This window comes from Tachysurus fulvidraco, chromosome 13 (assembly GCF_022655615.1).
Source record: "Tachysurus fulvidraco isolate hzauxx_2018 chromosome 13, HZAU_PFXX_2.0, whole genome shotgun sequence".
In the NCBI taxonomy this organism is placed as follows: Eukaryota; Metazoa; Chordata; class Actinopteri; order Siluriformes; family Bagridae; genus Tachysurus; species Tachysurus fulvidraco.
In genome coordinates, this window is record NC_062530.1 from 12217658 (window position 1) to 12237816 (window position 20159).

At 39.0% G+C, this 20159-nt stretch overlaps 1 protein-coding gene across 4 annotated transcripts in view; it reads right to left on the reverse strand.

The window, feature by feature from the left end:
• Nucleotides 1–20159, reverse strand: part of rasgrf1 (Ras protein specific guanine nucleotide releasing factor 1) — a 206352-nt gene that overhangs the window by 62602 nt on the left and 123591 nt on the right. For all 4 annotated transcript variants that reach the window (XM_047822463.1, XM_027174727.2, XM_047822462.1 and 1 more), the window contains exons 9-11: nucleotides 10324–10442; nucleotides 9637–9797; nucleotides 3148–3211 (exon numbers count right to left, since the gene is read on the reverse strand). In XM_047822463.1, coding sequence (XP_047678419.1) covers nucleotides 3148–3211; nucleotides 9637–9797; nucleotides 10324–10442 — 344 coding nt within the window. The remainder of the gene's footprint in view (nucleotides 1–3147; nucleotides 3212–9636; nucleotides 9798–10323; nucleotides 10443–20159) is intronic.

Here is a 20159-nt window from a genome sequence, read left to right on the forward strand (position 1 = left end):
ACAACGCATCATAACACAGCCTAACGAGGCATAGCATAATGCATCATAACAGCCTAGCGAGTCCTAGCATAACGCAACATAACACCTAGCAAAGCATAGCATAGCATATCATAACAGCCAACAAGGCCTAACATAGCATAACGAAACAACACGGCCTAGCAAGGCAAGCATAACGTAACATAGCCTAGCAGGGCATAGCATAGCGTAACCCAACATAAGCTAGCGAGGCAGAGCATAGCATAACGTAACCTAACATAGCTTAGCAGGGCATAGCATAACATAACCTAACATAGCCTGGCGAGGCATAACGTAACATAGCCTGGCAGGGCATAGCATAAAGTATCCTAACATAGCCTAGCGAGGCATAGCATAATGTAACGTAGCATAGCCTAGCAGGACATGGCATAACGTAACATAACATAGCCTAGCGAGGCATAGCATAACATAATATAACATAGCTTAGCGAGGCATAGCATAACGTAACATAACACCTAGCTAGGCATGGAATAACGTATCATAACAGCCTAGTGTAACCGGCAAGCCTAACCTAGCATAACACAACATAGCCTAGCTAGGCGTAGCCTACCTAGCATAACATAACATAGCATAACCTAGCATAACATAACGAGCTGGAATAGCCAGGCACATCGAGGCATAGCATTACCTAGCATGAGGTAATCTAGCCTAGTATAGCAAGCATGTCATGACCCATCGTGACAAGCAATGCAGAAGCATAGCATAACCTTATCTTATAACATAGTGTAACATACAATATAACCTAGCATATCATAACATACATAGCATAGCATAGCAAAGCATAGCCTAATGTAGCATAGCATAACAGACTGTACAACAGCCAGCCCTAAGGTCGCTTCAGGCTCAACAAACGCACCATTATACATGAACATGCGCTCCGTACCAATTTACCATAAGTTCAAAGCCTCTTCAAACTTCCCCTTGGCTCGAGTATACTGATAGTAATCATGACCTCTTATAGTTCCACATTGCGAACACAAAAGGAGATAGCTTGTGGTTTAAACTCTAATAGCCGCCGAGTTTAGCACTAGATTTACTATCCCTGCGCAAATTTGCATAAAATCCCCGGACCTCACACCTACTAGCACACCTACAGCTCACCAAAAGTGAATTTTGAGACGAAACAAGAACCCAACATGCCTCCACAGAAGATGCACCATGGTACTGGGAAGCCCTGTCTGAGCCAGACGGCAAAAGACGGCACTGTGTGGGTAGAGGAGGACATTGGAATGCCCAGTGCAGTAGCAAATCGCTCATGCTTCACTGTGCAAGCTGGACCCACAGAGTCTTTGTGTGTGACATGGAAACCTTCAGAAATGTCTGCCATATTTATACAAAAGAAACACATTCACAAAATATGGATACACTTTTATGTTAAAGTGTTTCAAACTTTACAGTTTACTTTACAGCAGTTTGTGCGACAGTGACAGTAAAGTAAAGAAATTGACTGACGTGACATTTCTGCCATCATCCAAAAATGGCTCCATCGGATTCATGACCATGCTCTCTGCCAGACTCTCTCCCTTCTGACGACTGGGGTCCTTTCCCAAGTAAGGAGATGCATTGCAGACATATTTGGTCTCGAAATCCATGGCTTGATCCTGAACTTGATCCCAAATTTGTCAGGCTTGGTTGCGATATACTGTGTGAATGGATGAAACTTGGAAGGGAACAGCTGTTCAACTATGGTCATGTGTTCTCCTGGAGTGAAACTGTCATCACAGTTCTTGTTGAAGTGTGTCCAGATGTCAGATACAGCAGCAAATTTGTCTGTTAGAAGGTGTTGCATAATTGAAATGAATCTATCTCGGGGCATTGTCTCTTTGAAAGCCAGGAGAGTGTTTTGAAAACATTTTGACCATTTTTAATGTCAGGAAATAACAAAATCTGTTTTTTACCAGGTCAATTGAATGTTTATAAGTCAAAAATTCTACAATGATCACCATTCTGTGTGATCAGCTTACATTTGTGAACATTTTACACTTGTTATGTTTATTTTGCCTACCAGATGCCATCTGTTCACTCAAAAACATGGCATAATATGATTTGAATATGAAAACACAACGTGTGTGTGTGTGTGTGTGTGTGTGTGTGTGTGTGTGTGTGTGTGTGTGTGTGTGTGTGTGTAAAGCTTGTTGGTAGAAGAAGAAGAGAAGAGAAGATATTGTCCCCAGCTGCACAAATGCATATAACAAGTGTGAAATATTTACAAATGAGTAGCTTTTGTATTGTCTGGAGGCCTAATGAATTGCAATGCCCAATGCTTGTGTGTGGGTGTGGGTGTGGGTGTGTGTGTGTGTAGCATCATTTCGGTAGATCATATTTTGCCCTCTGCTAGGCAAAGGCATATCGAAAGTGTGAAATATTTACAAATGTGTAGCTTTTTTTTCTGGAGGCCTAATGAAATGCAATGCTCAAAAAGTGTGTGTGTGTGTGTGTGTGTGTGTGTGTGTGTGTGTGTGTGTGTGTGTGTGTGTGTGTGTGTGTGTGTGTTTTGGGTGCGTGTGTTAGTAGACATTTTGTGTGTGCATTTTTGTGTCTGTATGTATGTTCAATGCGCTGAAAAGGGTAAAAGTGTGACCTATTGCCCCACTAAATGTGGATGAGTCAAATTGAATCGGGAGGACTTGAGGAGTAATGTATTTATTTTACGAACGTATAATTAAACGAAAATAGACAAAATGATTTTTACTTGCAAAGTTCATAATTTGGAACAATCCTGGTAAATTTCAGGCAAATATGTGGAAGGAAACCCAAGTTATGACACATTAAACTTTCCAGATGAGTCAAATAGACCCCAGGTCTGCACAAGGGTTATATTCAACTTGTAGGCTGTACTAATTTATTTGAAATTCCAGCACTGTTTCCACTAGTTAGACATTTGTCACAGAAAGTAGGTATACTGTGGAGGAGCTCAGTCACCCCCTTGGGCAAATGTACTGAGAATGATGTATTTTGATTTTAGTTTTGCCAAGAGAGCTTTACATTATATTACTTTATTTACATACTTAGTGCTTTCATAAGTATAATAATAGCTTTCAGTCCATTGTCAGCTAATAGATATCACATTGCCTGTAAGGGTAAATGGAAGTTAATGGCTCTAATACTTACGCTCATCATCCGTGCTTTCAGGGTCCTCAATCAACGTGCAGTCAATAAGTGAAACCACTCCATTCTGTTGGCCACAGACACAGAGACAAATCAGCTGCTACCCTGAGAAATTCAGGCAAAAAAAATCTTCTTGGTTAATACCACTTAGTCATTTTTTGATAAATTGTATGGTCAAAGGTTTGTGGACATCCATATGGCTGAACATTCCATTTCAGACATACAGCAGGTAAAATAAATATTGAACATGTCACCATGTAATGTAATCCAGACATATAAAGAAAACAAAATAATTTAAGATGCTATGTGTAATAAAATAGAAAGACACAGGGATTGAACACAATTATTGACATTTATTTAATACTTCGTTCAAAAGCCTTTGTTGGTATTGATATCTTTAAGATGCCTCCAATATGGAGAAAATTCAGGTTCAGGTGTGATTTTAGCCCATTGTAGTCTTTAAATCTTGAAGGTTCTGTGGGCCTCTTCTATGAACTCTGAACTAGTTCTTTCCATAGATTTTCTATTGAATTCAAGTTAGGTGATTGGTTGGGCCATTTTAGCAGCTTTATTATTTTTTTCTTTGAAACCAATTTACAATTTACTTGCCTGTTGGTATGGGATCATTTTCTTGCTGAAATTCCCACCCTCATTTCATCTTCATCATCTTGGTGGATAACAGCAGATTTTTATTATCAAGAATGTCTTGGTACAATTTTCTTCAGCAATGGAGTCTTGTGAGGTGAGCATGTATACAGGCCATGGCGGTTGAGTACATTGCTTATTTTGTTCTTTGAAACAATTGTACCTGCTAATTCCAGGTCTTTCTGAAGCTCTCCACAAGTGTTACAACTTAATTTTTTTTACTGCTCTGTCAGAAATCTTTAAAAAGCACCTGGTCTTGGCCAGTTTATGATGAAATGATGTTCTTCCTACTTCTGGATTATGGCTCCAACAGAAGTTAAGAAATCATTTGCTATTTCATCCACAAAATAGTTAATGAGGTCAAGCATGGGGCACAACTCATCCCAAATATGTCTAGTGGGGTTGAAGTGAGGGCCATTGTAGGTTGTTCCACTCCAACTTTGCAAAGCATGTCTTCTTCATGGTTTTGCAATGGGATATTGCCATTCTGTAACATGTTTGAACAAGGCCTCTAAGTTCAAGTAAAGGGATACCTTAATGATACAGAATACAAAGACATCCTGTGCATTTGTGTGCTTAGTGCCTAAAATTTGGGCAATTGCCACATATAGATGTGATAGACAGGTGTATGATGATATTTTATAAAATATATAGGGACAAAAGTTCAATTCAGAGAACACTACGGAGTCATTACCAAAATTATTGCTTAGCCAAAATTGACCAAATAACCATTGATAAAACACTTTGATTGTCAAACTTACTCATGAGTATTTTCCAATGATAAAAACATATTTCATTGAATTAACAAAGACTGTGGGTGTTTTTTCAAAATTTAAGGTATAAACTCAGTTTAATCAATTTATCTTCGTAAAATCTGCATCTTATGTTTAATATGTTATTATTATTTTTTTTTTAAACCTTGAAATAGTATATAGGTGGTAACAAGTTATACATAACTTTGAGAAAGTTTTGGTATATACACTACCTGGCAATTTTTAAATAATCAGTCATACAATCTAATATTTTGTTTTCTTCTATCTTACAGCATGCATTCACAATGATACCATTTTGATAAGCATTAATTTCCATTCATTTCTGCCCAGTGTTGCATTAATTTCTCCCCAAGATTACATTTACAGCATTTGGCAGACTCCCTTATTCAGAGCGTCATACAGATGTGCTTAAATCTCTATCATTGGATACATTAATGCTGGTTCACTAGGTTACATACTTAAGATACCATGAGTTTAAAACATTGTTCAAAGTTACAATGAAAGTTTTTTTTTTAATGCAAAAAAATAGGGAGTAGGTCTTCAACCATCGTTTGAAAATAGCGAGTGACTCAGCTGTCCAGAATCCTAGGGGAAGTTCATTCCAGCACCTTGGTGCCAGAACAGAAAAGAGTCTTGTAGTATACTTGCCTCTTACCCTGAGAAATGGTGGAACCAGCCGAGCAGTGCTGGAAGATCAGAGGGTGCCAAGTGCAGTGTGAGGAGTGATGAGGGCTTTGAGGTAAGAGGGAGCTGGCCCATTTTTGGCTTTGTAGGCCAGCATCAGTGTTTTGTATCTGATGCGTGCAGCTATCGGAAGCCAGTGGAGGGATTGCAACAGCAGGGTGGTATGTGAGAATTTTGAAATATTTGCAGAGGACGAATTGTGTTTATAGGTAGACCTGCCAGCAGTGTGCTGCAGTAATCCAGTCTTGAAATGACAAGAGACTGAACAAGTACCTGAGCAGCCTATGTGGACAAAAATGTCCGAATCCTTCTAATGTTTTAGAGAAGAAACTGACATGAGCAAGTCACATTAGCAACATGAGAGGAAAAGGACAGTCGATTGTCCATGGTTACCCCAAGGTTGCAAGCTGTGGCTGAAGGGGAGATCAGATTGTTGTTGGGGGTATAGCAAGGTCATGACCTGGGGATGAATCACCTGGGATGAACAGCAGTTCAGTTTTGCTAGAATTGAGCTTTAACTGATTGGCAGAAATATCATCATGGATGACTGCTTGCCATGCTGAGATCCGATGAGAAGCTGTGGTATCTGAGGGTAGGAAAGAGAAGATAAGTTGTGTATCATCAGCATAGCAGAGGTAAGAAAACCCATGTGAGGAAATAAATTCTCCAAGAAAGTGAGCATACAGGAAGAAAAGAGAAGAGGACCAAGTACTGAGCCCTGTGGGACACCAGATGGAGAGTCTGCGTGGAGCAGAAGTCACCCCCTCCATATTACCTGATATAAGCGTCCTTCCTGGTAGGAAGCGAACCATTCCCAAGCTAAATAAATACCAAGACTCCTGAGGTTGGACAAGAGAGTCTTGTGGTTGACCATATTAAGCGCTGCTAAAAGTTCAAGGACAATAAGGACGGATGACAGTTTGGCTGATCTAGCAGCATGTAGCTTCTCTGAGACATCTAAAAGGGCTGTTTCTGTGGAATGAGTTGCTTTAAAGACAGACTCGCTGGGATCATGGAGGTTGTTCTGTGAGAGATAAACAGACAGTTGATTATAGACAATGCATTCAAGAATCTTTGAAAGAAACAAGAGAAGTGATACCAGTCTGTAGTTACTGATGTCTGATGGATCCAGAGAAGGTTTCTTTAGGATGGGAATAACCCTTGCTCTCTTGAAAGTAGTTGGTACCTGACCAGATGCTATGGATCTATTGATGATAGTGGTAATGAAGGGCAGAAGGTCTTAATTCCCGAGCATAGTGGAAGAGAATGGATCCAATGTGCAGGTGGGTAGGATTGCAAGACTGGATAAGATGTAAAATCTATTCTGCTGCTACAGTTGAGAAATGCAACAATGAAGATATTGTATTAGATAGTGAGAAAGTCAGACCACTGCATACAGTCTTCTCCAGCACCGTTCAAAATATTCTCAATGGGGTTAAAGTCTGGAAATTGTGGTAGCCAATCCATGTGTCAAAAATCCCATACCCCCTCAACCACTTTCACATTTTCAGCCTGCTGAATCCTGGAACTGAAGTCTTGTTATATGCTCATGCCATCATAGGGAAAATAATCCATTGATGGAAAAAACAAACAAACAAACAAACAAAAAAAAACAACTGGTCAATTGGTATATTCAGTTAATAAGCTGACCTAATTTTTTGGGCACATAATGTTGCTGAACCTTAGCAGGACAAACTGTAGTAACCACAGAATATAACACCCCAACAGGTTTGTACGGTGAGTACAAGCCTTATGCGCCCTAGCAAACTGATAAGTGGTTCCTTATTAAGGCTACACAGCAATTTTGTCTCGCTCCCTTGAATTTTTGTATGGTAAACCTTTTACTTTCACAGTTACTAAACAGTTCTTATGTTTTTTTTTGTCTTTTTTTCTCAAAGATAATGGTTTACCACTAATCTTTCCAGGTTTTAATAATTTTAATAGTTTCAGCAATCTCTCTTAGTTGTTTTCTATGGTTGGTGCAGGTCAATAAAACGTTATATATAAAAATATATGTAAAATCTTTGTTTTGTTAAAGCTTTTACATTTGACAGACTATAGGTAAATATAAAACGTGCACATTTTACAGATGCACTCCACAATGCTTTCTATAGCTGCACTATATGGCAAAAAGTATGTGGACACTTGATCGTCATACTCATTTGTGCCTATTCTAAAGCTATAAGATTAACATGGAGGTGGTCCCCACTTTTCACTGTTACAACAGCTTCCAGTCTTCTGGGAAATATTACTACTAGATTTTTAGCTATTTTATTTTGGCTATAGGGATCTCTGCTAATTCAGGCACAAAAGCATTCATCCCATTCAGTGGAGTTGAGGTTAGGGCTCAGACCATGGAGTTCTTTTGCATCTAGCTTGGCAAATAATCTCTTCATGGACCATGTTTTACACACAGGGGCACTGTCTTAACAAAGCAGGTCTTTTGTTTCAATTAAGCTAAACCTTAATAGTGCAGCATACACTGAATTTCTGGTAATCATTTGGGGAAGCCCCACATGGGATAGTCAAGTGTCCAAATAGTTGAAATGCAGAAGGTATTTTATTTTTATTTCTGCTTTTTTCTGTAGCTGTATACCTCTTGCTATTTGGATTTATTGGAATATTTGTTGGTGAAGGTATACTGTCAATGCATGCTACTACAGTATGTGGTTGTTTTTATGCTACACTTCACACAAATATAGCTATATCCATCTTACAGTAAGAAAGACACTCTTCACAAAAGTATCTCATTGGCAAATTAATGATTCTTCTATTTTTTTCTATTTTTACATTAGTTATAAAAAATTTTTAAATAAGTAATCCCATTTCAAGATATTTACTTATTTCAAGTTTTCTCTTTTTTTGGGAGGCAATTTATTTAATTTATTGTCAAGAAATAAGCATCACAGTTTTATAATTTGTTATACAATATCTCAAAATAAAAATATTAAAAGGGGTGGTAAAACACGATTTCACTTTTCTAACTTTTGTGTGTAATGTTCCTGTTGTAAATAACATCTGCAAAGATACAACGTTCAAAGTTTTAAGCAAAGGGGGATATTTGCTTTAAAAGAAATCCATTTCTAAGGACTACAGCAAACGGCCGGTAAGGACTACACGACATTCCTCCAGGGTTGCTGATGTCACTAACCCCGATATTTACATAAACCCCTCCTCTGTGAATATTAAATAAAAGGGGGGCGTGGCCATTTTAAATTGCTGTGTCGTTGCTGCGATGCGACGAAACACTGCTATTTTCATCCGGATTGCAGGTCCACTTTGTTCAGCCTTCCTAGGGATGGGGAAGTTAGGGATCAAATGGTTAAAATTTATTTTTTATCTCAGTCCCTCATAATTATTGCCCAAATCTCGCTCTTTGTGCTGCACATTTCACGAGTTCAATGCAGGATTCGCCCAACGGCTTGTCCTGAAAGATGGAGCAGTTCCAACTTTAAAAACAGAAGCTGTTCACGGGCCACAACCTGTAAGTATGATTTATTTTTCGTTGATGTGTTTTACTGTAATAGTTTGTATTGATAATTGTGCATTGTAGCAAGGAAGTGACAAATGACAACGCTGTTTGACTCTGCAAACCAGTTTGTTAAATACTCATACTTAAAGTTATCTGACAAACACCTAATGTTACAAACTTTTTTTAAATCTCAACAGCGAACTTGGAATTAGTGTATATTATTCTTTGATTAGAGTTTTTATGTATTGTTTAGCTACACATTTGTTTATCTGCAGGCATGCTAAACATGGTTCTGTGTTTGATTTGGCTACTATAGTAAAGCCAATGTTTAGTGTTGGTTTTGGGTTAATAGTTCTTGCGACAGATATTTGGCCCATTCTTGAACAGGTTCTGCTCGATCATCTTCATTAAAATTTTCTGGGTCCAATTCGGGCTCAAATTGATATGGTTTGATTGACGCCATTGTTTATAATACCACCAAAGCACAGACTACTGGTAAAGGTAAGGGGCGTGAAGTTTCCGAAAAACGTGCACTAGGCGGTTAGCGAATCACAACACACTGGGCCAGCTAACCAATCAAAGCCCATTGCTATTATTGAGAGACTGGCTTCATAGAACCCGGAAGCCATCAGACCGTTTTACAAGGAGGGACAGAGCAGTGTAGAATAAAGGTAAAATATATGAAAGATAATGATTTTTTTTTTTAAAACGAAGCATGAACACGTTACATTGCACCCCACAAACACAATCAAGCCTTCGAAAAAACGTGTTTTACCACCCCTATAAAACTTTGTTACTCTGGCATACATCTTTTTTGTGGAGAATATATTCACCAATATGATTTAAAAAGATTTTTCAGAAAAGTTTGAGAAAACACCCTAGGAAGTAATCCATGATCCATACAAACCTAGACCTTACCTTTGTGAGGTGCAGCTTCCCCCCAGAGCCCCTGGTACAGATTATGAGGTGTTTGGAGAACAGAAAACACTGTCTCTCGCCCTCTTTCTTTAGAGACAAGGAGCCCAAACGGCCACGGGTGATTTTCCCTTTCTCACTCATGGGCACCTGGATAAGTGATCCTTGGAATTGAGTAGTGAAGGATGGTGCAATAGAAAGAAGGGTAAAATTATTTTCCAATTTTCAGTTTGATCTGGTATTAGATAACAGGCCATTCCAATTACAGTTTAAAAAAAACCCCAGGAGATAGCATAGTACACTTTTTTGTCAGAAAATGGGTGTTTTAATATGCAACTTGTCACAATCCCTGGCTTCTTAGCGGATTGACTTGTAATAAATGTATTTTTGACTTGTATAAATATATATTCATTTGATTATTTAATTTATATATTTTTAAATGATAACATTGCCCTGTCTGTCATTCCATGACAGAGCTTTTCTGAGACTGATGAGATTAAACAATCAACAATAAACAGTTAATGTTTCACTGTCTTTGAAAAATGAAAATACAGGTACAGAAAAGTGACAGACAGACTTTTATTGTATTTAATGTGAATTATATCTGAATACAACTGTGAGCTCTTAGCTTTAATCTAAGTTTCCTTTCCAGAGCTCTTTTCTTTGAAGTGTATTTGGGATTAGATTTACCTTGTCTGACAAAAGTCTGGCTAGTATCCAGGAGAATCTCACAGCCCTCCACAATCATGCGCTCAATGGCCAGGTTCTTCCTGATGTTCTCTGTTTCACTTACTTCATCATGCATGATTCTTAAAATAAGTATTTAGTTATCACATTCATATCACAATATAACAATGATGAATGTAGTTCAAATCATGATATTGTTAAAAATGACAGCATTCCACAGTGCATTTAAAAATTGTAGGACTCATTATTTTAACATATACAGACAAACTATTGAGTAAAAATGCCCTACACTTTATTATTATATGTTTGGAGAATTCACTTTTTTTTTTTACAAAGTGGACAAAACCTGGAAGTGTAGCAGCTTGACTGAATTTTTAAAGAAAGCAAACTAAAATATGTACTGCTAGAAAAATTAAAAGCTTCCAAAACAATCAGGTTCCAAAATGCTATTGCAGGTCATGTACCACAATAAAATATATCATAGAAGTGAAACTATAAAATCTTTGTTTTTTTTTTTTTAGTATATCCTATTATAAGGTTACAAAAATCCAGTTATAACATTATCAAAACATTTCTAGACATTTTTTGCAAACTTCAAGCTTAAAATATCAAGCTTTTTAGATAATCAGATAATCTTTCTATTTTATTTCTGGAAAGAACCAATATTAGCTGTCAGTATAAGATGTCAAGCTTGAATTTAGTCAGAATACTTAAAAAGTAGAATCGTGGCTTAGGGTAATTATAATGCGTGCATTGCTGTATTTTCTAGCCAAGTGACTTTGCCTGGTGGTTTAGGTCCCACTTCTGTTGATCACCGGGTTCACCGGCTGAGTTAGCAAAAGCAGAACAAGAGAGGCCCTTCCCTTTCTCGTCTTCCCCTTCTGTCTCTCTGTTTCAAATCATGTGGCGATTTCTCTCGACTCGGAAGAGAATATGCTGCGCCAGGCTCGTGCTTGCTTCTTCTGATCTGCCACCACAATCAGTGGCATTCAAGGAGCCGTTTAGAGCCACCTTGTGTGTAAGGCTTACATGGCAGCTGGCCAAGCTGATATGCACTCTATAGCAGTCCTGCCGGCCTATTAGGCGAGAGATTGAACCCTGAGGCAGTATTTGAGCTCTGCTGAGCCACAGATCTTGTGCTCCCTGCCACAAAGCAGACAGACAAACATTCAGGTAATTCATCACTCACCACAGTCAGAAGCCTCGGCCATCTTCCCACCACACCCAGCCCCCTCGTAGCTCAATCAGAGTGAAGAAATGAGCAAGTGTTATAGCACAAGCCCCCCTGTCAAATGCTAGAGATGAGGGGGCAATACTACACCCCCACTCTGAAATATGGAAGCTTTGGGTCTAAAGACAACTCTCCTCTTAGCCTTGGTCTCCATAAAAAGATTGGGAGATTTGCAGGCCCTGTCAGTCACCCCTGCCTACCTTGGGATGTACAAGGTTTTCCTGCACCCCAGGGCAGGATATATCTCCAAGGTGCCAATGATGGCCAGTTGTCCAATCATCCTACAGGCCTACTGTCCTCTGCCCCATAAGGGTGCACTTGCTTTGCCTGGTATGAGAGTTAAGCACTTATGTCCATGCTCGAGCTTGTGACGCAAGTTCTCGACTTTATTCATCTTCTTCAGAAAACCAGTGTCTGGTGTGCTGGGTAGTAGAAGCCATCACAAATGCCTATGATGCCTCACACTATGACTTATCACCTCGTCCAGTGCCCTGGCCCTTGAAGAAATTTGTGTTGTGGCCGGTTGGTCCACTCTGCACGTCTATATCCAGTTACATATTTAACCAGGTTTCCTGAGAAGGGAACAAGATGCAGCGTTGCTTGCCACACCCTGGGTGTCCATTCACACTTGCTTCATACAAATAGAAACTCAAGTAATGTGGCATAGATGTCCTTATACGGAGTTGCTGGTGCATATTCCCTTCATCACGTGTCCTTTCCGAGCCCTTAAATTGACTTCCTCAACTAAAGAAAAAACACATCCTCAAAGAGTTCCCATAGCGTCAGTCTTATTTTTTCACAAATCACATCGGATATAAAAAATAGATAAAATTCAGACAAAATTATAATTCAAAAGTGTTAGGGTGTTATCTTTGTGAATGTCATGCATGTTTGTGGTCAAATCGCTAGAAGTGGACTTGATTCACTATAGGAGAAGATATCAAAAAATGAAGGGAAAATTGAAAAGATACACTGAATATGAAAAAATGCCAATGATAAATGGTAATACCTCCAGGAAAGGACTATGAATGAATGAAGAAAACACTAGAACAAGAAGTGCTAGAACAATAGAAATGCTTCAAGGTATTTGCAACTGCACCCCAAGTCTGTCCAGTATGATGAGGGGCAATCAAAAAACTGTGGGAGGGGTTATCTTGAGTTTGAGCAATACCTACTGGGCATAGGCCAATCCTTACTGCAATAAGAATAAATAAAGCAGGCAATATGCTTCTATACTCACTCCCCAATCGACATTAATCATTTTATTTGTTGTAGTTAATTCATGATACTCCCATGCTGAAACTGACACTGGAAGCATTCATTCAATTATCAAAGAATACTGGCCACAAATCATAAAAACGTTGTCTGAAATATTCCCATCGGTAATAATGGTAAAATATGGACAGGCTTGTTGGCAAAGAGGCAGGTAGAACATATCATAGGTATATCTGGGTAGCAAAGCAAGTCATCTTGCAGTCTTCCAATTGTAAAGGGAAGAAAAAAGAATTTTAATTTACAGAGTATATTCCTGAACCTCATGGACATAGCCAGCTCTTACAGTCTCCAAAGTATGATCCACTCCACTGATATCCAAAAGACAGTAATACGTAAGAGAAGACAAACACAGGGGCAGAAATCCAACAACATATTAAGTGTTTGCTATTTGACTGTTTCTACTGATGCACTGGAAAGCACTGTACATCTGTAAAGTACTGGAATATCAGATTCTTACTACTGATAACGTACCAATTTGCAATGAGGCCTAACCCTAACCCTTGTAGCCAAACAACAAGTGATTAACAAATACAAGAATATCCAAAAAGTATCCCAAAATATTATTATTTTTTCTTCTTAATATTGCCTTTCTTCTTTACTGCTCAGCATAACTGTAACACACTGTCCACACTAATAATATTAATGCCATGTATGGAGGCCCAGAGCACCCAGATGTCTGATAGTATACAGTATACAGATAGTATACATTTTACTGTTGGTATGATGTTCTTTTTCTGAAATGCAGTGTTACATTTATTCCAAATGTAATGGGGGGGGACACATTCCAAAAAGTTTTGACTCGTCAGTCCACAGTATTTTCCAAAAAGTCTTGGGGATCATCAAGATGCTTTCTGGCAATCTGAGATAGGCCTTTATGTTCTTTTTGCTTAGCAGTGGTTTTTGTCTTAGATCTCTGCCATGCAGGCCATTTTGCCCAGTCTCTTTCATATGGTAAAGTCACGCACACTGAACTTAACTAAGGCAAGTGAGGCCTGAAGTTCCTTGTATGTTGTTGAGGGGTCTTTTGTTACATCATGGATGAGTCATCGCTGTGCTCTTGGAGTAATTTTTGTCGTCCAGCCACTCCTGGAAAAGTTCACCACTGTTCCATGTTTTCACCATTTTTGGATAATGGCTCTCACTGAGGTTTACTGGAGTCCCAAAACCATTTCCAGACTGATAGATCTCAATTACTTTCTTTGTCATTTGTTCCTGAATTTCTTTGGATCTCAGCATGATATATAGCTTTTGAGGATCTTTTGGTCTACTTCACTTTGACAGTCACATCTTATTTAAGTGATTTCTTGATTGCGAACAGGTGTGGCAGCAATCAGGCCTGGGTGTGGCTAGAGAAATTGAACTCAGGCGTAATAAACCACAGTTAAGTTATGTTTTATATGGGGTTCAAACACTTTTTCACACAGGACCATGTGAGTTTGGATTTTGTTTTTACCTTAATAATAAAAACCTTCATTTAAAAACTGAATTTTGTGTATACTTGTGTTATCTTTGTTAAATATTTAAATTTGTTTGATTATCTGAAACATTAAAGTGTTTAAACGAATCAAGGAAAATCAGGAAGTGGGCAAACACTTTCACACCCTTGTAGATCATAATTATTATTATTCTAAATTGTACATACTGGAACAAAACCATTACACCAAAGATAAACAATTAATATTGTATTAACAATGTTTTTTTGCAAAGAAATCTGAAAAGAATGTAACTGTCACAATGTACTCAGTCAACAATTTAAGGGTTGAAGCTTTAAAAGATAGAAAGTAAAACCAGTAATATAAAGCGCTTTACTAGTGGTTTAAAAACTCACCCAAAATGTTGATTAATCAGATTCATACACAACATAAATTCAGTAACACTTGTATCTGCAAAAAATATGCAAATTTGCAAGAAAGTAAAAATTAAATGATTTATGTTGAAAACTCTGCATACCCTTAGTTCTATCTACTGTGTATTGACCCCTTTAGCATCAATGACAGCATGCAGTCTTTTGGAATAATGGTCTATGAGGTCCCAAATTCTTGCAGGCAGTATAGCTACCCATTTGTCTTTGGTCGTCTTGCATGAACCGCATGTTTGAGATCTCCCCAAAGTGGCTCAATGATATTAAGGTCAGGAGACATGTGATGGCCACTCCAGAACATTCAGCTTAGCGTCTTTGATGTGCTGGAAAGTCCAAGAGTGTGCCATGTACAGCTTTCATGCAGAAAAATGTAAATTGGCTGCACATATTTTCTTATAATATCCTGCATTCATCTTGCCATCAATTAGCACAAGATTATCTTTGTCTTTAAAGCTCACACACCACCAAAACATCTGCAAGCCACTACCATGATTCACAGTGGAGATGGTACTCTTTTCACTATTGGCCTCCTCACTTCAAATTACAGTGTGCCAGAATGTGTGAGACATGTCAAGGTGTTGTTGGACATACTGTAACCAGTTTTTTTGTGGTATTGGTGCAGATGATTTTTGTTCAAGTATCATTATTTTGCTCTTGAAACAACCACACAATTTTGCATCCAAAACAATTCTTCTAACAGTTGTGGTTAATATCTTTAGTGGTCTACCTGACCTCAGTTTGTTATCAAGAGATCCCTAAATTTTCAAATCCTAAATAAGCAATTGAACAGTATTGGCTGGCATTTTCAAGGATTTGGATATTTTTTACATCCTTATACACCTTTATAGAATTCCACTACCTTGTTACACGGGTATTTTAACAGTTCTTTTCTGCTCCTCGTGGCTCAGTATCTAGCCTGCTTAATGCATCAATGTGATGTAGCGTCTGGTACAGGTCATTTAGATTTCATGTCCAAGGCACCCTAGGCATCTAATCTTCAATCAACCGATGATCAACCCAGTTTTACACACACACAACTGGCTCCAGAATGACTGGAGCCTACACAAAGACCAGATAACCCCATGCAGCTTCTCTGATTGAACTCAGAGAGGCCCTCAATACAAAACACACGCACACACCCACACACACAATGAGACATTCCTTTTATTAATAAAACCCGTAGATAAGATACTCTAAGGCTCTCATTCTTATAACCCTTTTGTAGTGTGTTTCTTCTTTTAAGGCTTGCCTGACTTAAAATTATTTGCTCCTTACTTTCCTGACAAGGAAAACAGAAAACAACATTGTATTTAACATCAGTTATACTCTAATTACTGATCATGGCATGTTAATGTATACCTGTTCTAATGCTGTATGCCCCTTTAAGGTCTGATGTCAGAATGTATACAAAGCTATTGTTTTCTTTCTACTTCCCAAATGAAAGTGCATTTTGTTTTGTGTTCCACTTTTGTTTCTTTGCCTTTATCAGAACACAATATCGTATTAACATGAGTTACACTTTGATTACTGATCTGTGTATGTAATGCACCGCTGCCTTTATACCGTCATTACCCTTTATGTTTAGTATCCAAATGACCACAAAATTATCGGTTACTCATTTTTCAATCAATGGTGTAATTTATTTGAGCACGAAAGGTGCCATACTGTCTTAATACACCTTGGATAAAACTTTAAAGTAATCTAAAAGTTTGATAGCTAAACCACGCCCACAGACACCTGAAACAAAGGGAGTTTTTCCCTCTGAAATCTCAGGCCCTAGTATTGGCCATCTCCCCAAAGATGGGTGGAGATCACAACCTTTAAATTGTCACAAACACCACTAATCCGTGGTCAGACTTTCGGAACAGCTTGGAGACGACTCCATCTTCCTTCAAAGAAGTTCCAGCAAGCTTCACTTCCAAGAACAACAACTGCTCTGATCTTCAGGAGAACTTGGAAGAATGTCTGACCCCACCCTAACTGACTTTTCAGAGATTTCTCTGTTGCATCCAGACTCTTGTGCAGTAAGCCAATGCAAGTAACCGTTTCCTTTACCAACCAATTTAGATGCGTATTTTAAGTATGAACCTTGTATTGTGTCTTAAGGTGAACTTAAGTTTCCGGTGATGATTTCCCAGTTAGGGTGTGATTAATTTTAAAGTTTAAGCTTGCCATTCCTTTCCTTCCTTTCTCTAATTTATTCTTTCCAGTCTCTTCCTCCCTTTCCCCAATTTTTATTTCTTTTGTGTTATTTTATTTTCATCTTTGTTTTCCCTATTTCTTTTGTTTGTTTGTGTAGTTAGTTTTATGTTGTGTTTGTCTCATTCATTAAATGGCATATTTTTGTGCCACAAGTGATTGTCTCTGAGTATCGCTCACAAACTTAAGGTACCTGCAACATCTGGTCTGAACTACATGCTCTATTAAGTTAATATAATTTAAATTACGGTATAAAGTAAAAGGGGTAGTGAACCTTCCTTGGCCAGGAAGATACCTCCTTCATAGAATTAATAAAGGTTACATGGCCCGTTCGCCGGACAAACAGACCAAATAGGTGTAACGTTAAGGATTCCATTAATTCCATGACCGTTCATTTCAACTTAGGTTAAAATATTTAGGAGTCACTATAAAACGTTATAATTACTTATAAATATTTACCTTGCTTTGCGAGCCAAAATCGCTACAGTGAGAGCTAACATGGTTATTGTCTTTTTATAAACAGACAATAATTGCAATTTAAAAAGCCACAGGTGTGGGGAATTAACATTTAATTGCAATTTGTGTGCCACCTTGTGTGTCTGAAATAAGAGAAATCATTCAAGGCTATATAAAAAGCATCAAACTACTGGGTGATAATAAATGGCTTCATATGATCACTATCCTAAAATAAAATGCAGGAGTTTTTTGTATTCTTTGCAGGATCAGTGACATTTTCAAAATCAATTACAAGATTTCATATTTTCTTCCAAAATACATAGACAGCTAAACATGATGACTATATTAATAGTTTTAAATAAACAATTCATGTGTTATGGCATGTATAGTGCAATAAACTTTAACTAGGCTTGGCAATGCTTAATGTGCTCTGCTGCTTGTTGCACAGTGGGTCTGAGAGAGATTCACAGATCCACTGATTGTCAGTTTCAAGAATTAGAGTGTTGAATACAGTATACGTATGTCCTGGAAGAACCAGCGCAGTGCTGTCTGTGCCTACTAGCACATGGTAGCCCCTGAGGTGTTGGAGAAAGTGTTTCAATGCTACAAACAACCCTCATCTCCAGTAGCAAGAGAAAGAGAAGTACCCATCTCTTGTTCCACTTCTGCCAACTCAAACTGCTAACCTCATGATCACAACTTATGAAGAGAAATGCTCCCACAATGCCTGCAGCCGTCTCCCTCGAGATCCAAATGGGCTTGCTCCTCTCCCAAACAAATAACACAAAGGGAGTGCATGTCATCCTATCCTTATATAACAGGGGCATGGATGCATACACTTTTTAAAATGCTTGCTCTCCACAATGTCTTTTTTCCACTTTTTAAATATACTTTTTTCCTTAGTCTACACAGACAGGACAAACAATTGACATAAACATACAAATAGTGCTCCCTGAAGACAAAGAAGCTGGAGTAATGTGACATAGATGCCCTTATATGGACGAACTGGTGTGTATTCCCTTTGTCTCGAGTCCTATCCTCCATGAAATTGGCGTGTGTGCACACAGAACTTTGGACACAACTTCCTCAAATCCACCTTCATACAGTGTCAAGTTCCCTTGAACTGGAAATTTAAATTAAAGTATGTAGGGACATCTGGCATGTACTGCCTGCTTCAGGTCTAGCCACAACGTTTTGATTGGTTGAGGTCAGGACTAGGCCAATCCAGTGTCCGAATCTTCTTAATTTAACCCAATCCTTGCTGATTTTACTTTGGGTTGTCTTGTTGCGTTACCCATTTTCGTCCCAGCTTCAGCTCCCTGACCTATGGCAGGAGATTCCATCAAGAATTTGGTGATGTTTCCCTGGATAATATGGAGTGATTCAGGCCCAGAGACCAAAAAGCAGCCACAGACTTTCACATTTCCACCACCATACATCTGTCAGAACTTTGGCCACATGCTTTTGTTTATGTTCTATGTTCATGTGTCTGCCCCGCCCTTGTCTCTTCCTCCCCACTTCTGCACACCTAATATGTGTTAGGTTTGTCCGGTTAGGGACGCCGCTCCACTTCTGGTTTTCTGCAGGGGATGCCGCCTCACTTCCTGCTTGCGGTTGAGCCTGAGTTTTTTGTTTTATTTTGGTGTCCTGCGACATCGCCTCGCACCTGTCCGGTAGGGGACAACACTTCACTTCCTGGTTTCCTGTTGAGGACACTGCCCCGCTTCCTGTCTGTGGGGGGTGTTGCAGGCCTGTGTTTTGCCCCCAGAGAAATTTTTGTTTCTTTTCTTGCCCCGTGGTGGAGGACTTTCCCGCCCACCACCCCTTTTCTGGTTTTCTGGACTTGGGTCTGGCCACGGTGTGTCGGGGGTTGTGCTCGGCCCTTCTGCTCGGCTTTAAACGTTGCTTGGCCCTTCTGCTCGCCTGTGAATGTCGTTCAGCCCTTCTGCTCAGCTTTGGACGTCGCTCTGCCCTTTTGTTCAGCTGTGGACATCGCTCGGCCCTCTCTGGCTGCGCTGCCATGTGCCTTGCTCCCCCCCACCTTCCTCGCCGTGTGCCTCGCTCCCCCCTCCTAGACCTAGTTGGGATTGTCATTAAGACGGGATTGGCACGTCGGGAGCCTGGGGGGGAGGGGGTACTGTCGGGATCCAGGAGCTTTTATTTCTGTTCTATGTTCACGTGTCTACCCCACCCTTGTCTCTTCCACCCCGCCTCTGCACACCTGTTCCTTATGTGTTAATTGAGTTGTGTATTTAACCGCACCGTGTTGCCTATTGCAGCACGGAACCCTTGTCATCTGTTGTCATCTGCCGTCTCGTGTCATGTCTGGTCATGTCTTTGGTTGTTGTGTCTTTGTCCCTGTTTCGTGTGTTTTAGTTAATAAATTCAGTTTATTTTAGCTATCCTGCATTTGGGTCTGTTTTTATCCCCACATTGCTGACAACATCACTGTTCGAGGAGGTTGTTGTCATGGAATTCAGTGTTGGCTTTTCTCCAAACATTTATTATGATTATGTCATGATTATGACCAAAAAAATCTATTATAGAATATTAATTATGGAATATATTATGTTGGACTTTGTGGGTACACCTGGGCAATCCTAAGGATGTCTAATTTGTTTGGTCTGCTAAACTGATTAATTAAGCACCCAAATGTGTGTGAACTGCTCAAGGGGTTCACTAATATTCATGCAGAACTGAGTGTGTGTAATAAATACGTTCCTGAAGTCAGGTAAAAAAAACATGCAACAATATTTGGTTTATTATTTCTTATCATTGTTGCTTGATCAAAACTAATTTTATGCAACCAATCTAGAC